A 6,000-nucleotide genomic window follows, 5' to 3' on the forward strand; every position below is an offset into this window, starting at 1 on the left:
GTGAAGATCCCGAAGTGGTGGAAGAAGAGCTCGTAGAAGACGAAGGCACATCCACCAAGGGGGAAAGGGAAGCCGAGGGAGGAGGAACTGGGGGGGGGCTAAGAGGCATCCTGGAAGGAAGTGAAGGGAGAGAAGGTTGGGGGGGGGGGGGGGGGGGGGGGGGGGTCCGTCGATGATGAAGAAACATCTGTAATAGAACCATCAATCGGATCCTCAGAGGCCGAAGCCTCATCAAAGATCACATCCCTGCGCACCTCAACCTGCCGAGTCGTCGGGTCGTAGAGCCGATAGCCCTTCGTGGTCGTGCTATAACCAACGAAGATAAGCTTTCGCGACTTAGAGTCGAACTTCGTCTTCCTCTTCTTCTTGTCCACATGGACAAAAGCATCGCACCCAAAGATGCGAAAATGGGACACGGAAGGCTTCTTGCCAAAGAAAGCCTCATACGAAGTCATGTCCTGTAATGCCGAAGTCGGAGAGCGGTTGCGGATATGCACCGCTGTAGCCACCGCCTCACCCCAAAGGAAATGAGGAAGACTCCTATGCTCCAGCATAGATCGGGCCATCTCAATCATGGTCCGATTCGCACGCTCCACCACACCATTCTCTGATGGTGTGTTCGGATGGGAATACTCCACACGAATACCATGATCCTTGCAAAACTGAGAGAAAAGGTGAGAAGTGAACTCTCCACCGTGATCAGCTCGAACACCACGGACCTTGGAAGTTGTTTGGGTCTCCACAAACACCTGCCACTCACAGAAACAGGAGTACGCCTCGCTCTTGTACTCCAAGAAATAAGGCCACACATAACGACTAAAGTCGTCTACAATCAGCATCAAATACTTGGCCTTCCCAAGGGAGGCCGTGCCCATAGGTCCGCAAAGGTCGGTATGAACCAACTCAAGCGGGGAAGTAGCCCTCCTAGAAGCAACCTGCGGGTGAGGCTGCCTGTGCTGCTTGCCCCTCAAGCAGCTAGGGCACAAAGTGTGAAGAGGAGGAAAATCAGGAAGTCCCTCCACCATCTTCCTCCTAGAAGCCCGGCGAAGAGAATCGAGGTTCAAATGACCATACCGAGCATGCCAGAGCAGCCCAAGCTCATGGAAAGTCCGCGTAGCCAAGGCTGTGAGCGTATAAAGCCCACCCTCCTGTGTACCTGTCCAAAGAGCATCACCTGTAGAAGCATCCTCCACTGTGACTGCATCCTGAGTAAAAATGACTCGGGTACCTAACTGAGTAAGACCATGCACAGATAATAGGTTAAAAACCAAATCAGGCACATAGAGAACTTTGGCGGAGGAAGACCGCCTGTCAGAAAACATAGGTAAAGTCCCCACTCCATGAACAGGAACTGTAGAATTGTCACCGATAGTGACTGTACCCCCTCTGGAACGAAGATCCTGAAGCCAATCCTGACGGAAGGTCATATGTGAAGATGCTCCACTGTCGACGAGCCAAGGCTTCTCCTGTGTGGTAGAAGCTAGGGCAGTGTCTTCCTCAACAAAGAGATGCACAAACGCAGATTCTGTTGTGGCTGGGGCCACCTTCGAGTCCTTCTCCTTAGGCTTCAAATGGGGATACTTCTGCCAACACTTCTCCTCGGGATGAGTGCCCTTCCCACAATGGGGACACTTGGGCTTCTTCTCCTTCGCATCCTTCTTGTCTTCCTCCTTCTTGTCCTTGGCCTTCTCCTTTTGTTTCTTCTTCTTGCCACCACCTGTGCCAGCCGTAAATGCCTTGGTGGAGCCACTGGCTCCCACCTCTTTGAGTCGCTCGTCATGCTCCAAGACAAGCGGGGAAAGCTCCTCCCATAAGAGAGTCTCACGGGTCCTCGAAGTGATGAGGCTGGTGTAGAAGACATCATAACGGGGTGATGGCAGCTGAGTCAACAGAATCATCGCCATATCCTCAGACGATATCAGACGACCAAGAGAGGCTAGCTCGCCTCGCATATCCTCCATCTTCGTGATGTGCTCCTTCATGGAAGAAGAACCATCAAGACTGAGCATCCGCAACTTCTTCTCCAGGGAACAGACTCACACTTGAGCTGACTAATCTGCTAACACCTTTAACAACAATTATACAAGTATTAAATGCACAAATCTGAAATAAACACTTTTACTACTTTAATCTTAGACAGTTGACACTCGATTGGCTGCCAAAAATTGGCACCCCTTGTGGGATTTTTTTAACTTTTATTGCTCAAATTTGTAGTACACTGAGATATAGGCATTTCTCTCTCTAAATTTGGAGTCCTTGGGCCGTCACAAATGACCAATAGCATCAAGATTCAATTTGCCCCTTGATTCTAGCACAAGTACAAATTGAACTGAGAACAATTGCATACAGCCAACCTCAATGCGGATGTGCAATCCCCTTCACATCTACTGTAATTTCTTCAATTCCAGCAGCTGCTCCAATCACAGGTCTTCTCATTCATGGACACAATTCCCAAGGTGGGTGAGAAACCCTAAATTTTGCAGAAATTAGGGTTTCTGACAGCAAATGCACTGCTATCCACCTCAAATCTCTCATGAATCACTGAGAATCAGTTAGAGGACAAAACCTTGGCAGAGAAGAGAGAAATTTCTTAGACAAAAGTTGTAAATTTCCCCAAACTGCTACCCCAAATCAACAAAGGCCTGAAATCTGCAGTCACCTACAGTTTTCCAGCCTCTAATTACATCACCTGCTGTCCTGAGCCCTATTGGGCCTGTCACTTGCTGCCCAGGCACTGTCTGGAGCTGTTGCCTGCTATTTGGCTGCACATAGATGGCTGGAAACTCCTTCAGCTGCAGTCCCCTGGCTGGAATGGCCCCTCTGCAGCCCTCAGCCAGTCCCAGTCAGCTTTCTTCCAATTTGCATGGCCAATTCTCTCCCAACTTGACAAGTGGTAAACATTCTAATGCAGTCTCGGCCTCAAGATTTTACCAATAAATTAATTGTGGAAATGAAAAATCCTCTTGTCCTTGGTCATAAATTGTCCAATGCCCAATGCCCAATGCCCATGCACATACAATGTGCTAAGCCCTTTGAACCTTGGAAGTGTTCTGCCTTTCATTAACCTTAGTCTACGCATCAAAGTTTTGTTTTTACTAGCCTAGATGAGACCAAAAGTCATTTCTAAGTGCCCATTCAATGTCCAAGACCAAGATTGTCACCAAGCACCCACAAGTACCTCTCCAAAATAACTTGTAACAACCTTTGCCAATGTCCCCCAACTACCCAAAATGGGTTTTCAACTATCATTGTGCCCAAATTAACTTGCACTTCACATATACACCTCCCATGTGCACAACTTCATTATGCCAAAGCAAAGCCATAAAAATATACTCCCTGTGACAGCATTGGAGTGACAAACAAGGAGTGTAATCTCCCACTCTAATAGAGCTAAGAAGCAAAGATGATAGAAAAACTAGAATAGATGCTAATACTTTTAGGGGTCATGATTGGGGAGACAACCAAAAGCTGCAACGAGGAGGTTTTTGCAACAACATCAACCAATATGGAGGGGGGTGTTGTTTGTGGCTATTGTGGTCAAAAGGGTCGCATCTATGAGAATCCTAACAAATGTATACATTGGGCCTTAAAAGGGGTCCTATTGTGGACGAAGAGCTCAAGAGTGAAGATGGATGAGCTCATGGACGAGATTATTCTTACCCTAGGAGGAAATATTTTGGACAAGGAGCTCAAGATGAATGAGCTCATGGACAATAATATTCTTACCCTAGGAAGGGATTTTTACAAACTCACTTTTCACATCTCACCATTGGACAAGGAGAATTCAGATTTCTACTATTTCTCAAATCTCCTAGCAACACTACTTGATGCATTTATGTTTTGGCACTAGAGGTGTTAACATCTCTTTTTCCTAGATTGAGCCTTCTTTATTGTCAATCAGTTGTTAGAAGTCTATGTCTACTGAAGAATTGCAAGGGTGTATGCAAGGCTTGCTTGGAGAGTAAGCAGCACCAAGAGGCATTTCCTATAAAGGCTACATTCCATGCCTCAAGAATTTTGGAACTTCGTTCAATTGGATCTATCTAGATGTAAGTGTGTTCACTTCTTTTATAAAAGATCGGCGTGATTTAAGCCAGGGGAGTACTCTGAGATAGCCTCTAGTTAGTTAGAATCTATTGGTGTGGATGATCTCAGCGCTGGGAATTTGGCCCTTTTATAGCATATTCAGCTGGGACATTTGTTCTTGCTTCAGCCTCCATGCTCTGGTTACTTGTGATGGATTTCATCCCCGCTGCTTAGAGGATCGACTTTGAATTCTCATTCACTTGGCATGAGGAGACAACAACTGTGACTTTCTGAGTAGCCTGAACATAATCTGAAAACTGGCTACAGTCTGACAATAAGCACTGCAAAACCTTGGATCCTCCAACTCTTACACGGCTTTGAAACACTTTCTTCATTAGGAAATTAAAACTTTTCTCAACTGTTAGAAATGCTCTTTACAGTGAATTTGACACTGACCAAGTAATACCTAGGTATAGTCCGCATACATCACGCTGCAGGTCAAAGTGCATTTTCTAAAACTTTATATAGATGCCCGGCAATGGCAAACATGTGAATCGTGATGACAGTCATTGCATCAAATAAACATTTGAAAACTTACCTGAGCTTCAGCGCCTATGATATTCCAGGCTTCTGTATCATATTTGTCCAGTGCAATCCGTTCCCTGGCGGACCGTTCCTGCGGAGAAGAATATCGTGATGGATTGCAGCATTACTGTCCTTGAGGGGCCTATAATAGAGATAAGTAATGTAGAGCACCTTGTCGGAATGGGGAGGACCAAGCTGAGAGAAGAGCTGAGCAGGAACCGGCGCCATGGGGCCTTCCGCCACTGCTGCTCCTTCCTTGTTGGCCACAGCAGCGGGCGGCCGACTCATCTCGCTGTCCGGTTTCGGCAAATTTATGCTGTCGTTGTTAAGGAGGGAAGCAGCATCACAAGGTTGCCTTCTCCCGTGTACTGCGGCCTCTTCTGCTTGTGCGATTCAGCTGCCTCCGCGAAGGGGGAAGCGGCTCTCTCTCTCTCTCTCTCTCTCTCTCGTCGCACACTGCTTGTCCGCAGCCACGCAGCCCCTCGCGTTGGCTTCACGACTCTTCAGCCCCCGTAACACAGCTTCTTCTTCACAATTTATGACTAAAAATGCGTACATAACTGCTCTTATTAGTGTAATTCGTTAGCCTCGCCTCGCCGCATTGCTGTGCTCATTTTGTTAGCATTGTCCTCCGGGGCATTGCTATTGCAATGGTTGGATAAGGTGATTCTTTGAAAATTATCTCTAGTCACTTTGAGTTACGCAGTTTATATTTAGGAAAGCGTGCTAATAAAACTTGCAATACACGTGTAATCGAGTTTTATTAATGCAATTGTTGAATGATAATGAGAGTTGCATTACAATCTTGAATTGCATGGCCCTATTGTATATTCATGATGTTTCTCATTAATGGTTTGGATGTAACCTTAACTAGTAATTGTGAAACAAGAAAATGCCAGTGGCTTGAATAGCTATTGTCATGTATGTTTACATCACTAGATTGTGCAACATATTAAATGCAAGCAGTTAAATAATGGTAGATTTCATCAAGTTAAGACTATTCTAAGTGTTTAGGCATAACCCCACCACACCGAATGATTATCAAGATTGATCGCCGATGTAAGGCTTTGTTTATAATTTCCCTTGTCCCTGAGTAATTGATGTGCCAATGATGCTCCAAAGTTGTAATTCAAAGGGCTCGACATAAAAAGTCCTTCATATAGTCTAGCAATGACGAAATTACAAGTGCATTACACTCTTTCTTAATGCAACAGTATCTACTTTATAATCTATGTTGTGCTACTTGCAAGCAAGAATAAGGATAGTGCTTGAAAGAGTCATTGAAACTTCCATAGGTCTGCACATGCTTTAGCCTCTTGAAAGAGTCATTGAAACTTCCATAGGTCTGCACATGCTTAAGCCTCTTCTTCCACACTTATAAGGTGTCCC

General features: G+C 45.7%; 1 protein-coding gene across 2 annotated transcripts in view; it reads right to left on the minus strand.

Moving 5' to 3' along the window:
• Positions 1 to 5,228, minus strand: part of CSTF77 (Tetratricopeptide repeat (TPR)-like superfamily protein) — a 196,636-nt gene extending 191,408 nt beyond the window's left edge. Inside the window, exons 1-2 of one of the 2 annotated variants that reach the window (XM_087675672.1) lie at positions 4,783 to 5,228; positions 4,625 to 4,702 (exon numbers count right to left, since the gene is read on the minus strand). In XM_087675672.1, coding sequence (XP_087531798.1) covers positions 4,625 to 4,702; positions 4,783 to 4,899 — 195 coding nt within the window. In that variant the 5' untranslated portion in view covers positions 4,900 to 5,228. The remainder of the gene's footprint in view (positions 1 to 4,624; positions 4,703 to 4,782) is intronic. The other variant, XM_087675671.1, reaches the window with a different exon arrangement.
• Between the last annotated feature and the right edge of the window lie 772 nt (positions 5,229 to 6,000).

Source organism: Lygodium microphyllum, chromosome 4 (assembly GCF_053477565.2).
Source record: "Lygodium microphyllum isolate KBCC chromosome 4, Lygodium_microphyllum_v1.1.10, whole genome shotgun sequence".
In the NCBI taxonomy this organism is placed as follows: domain Eukaryota; kingdom Viridiplantae; phylum Streptophyta; class Polypodiopsida; order Schizaeales; family Lygodiaceae; genus Lygodium; species Lygodium microphyllum.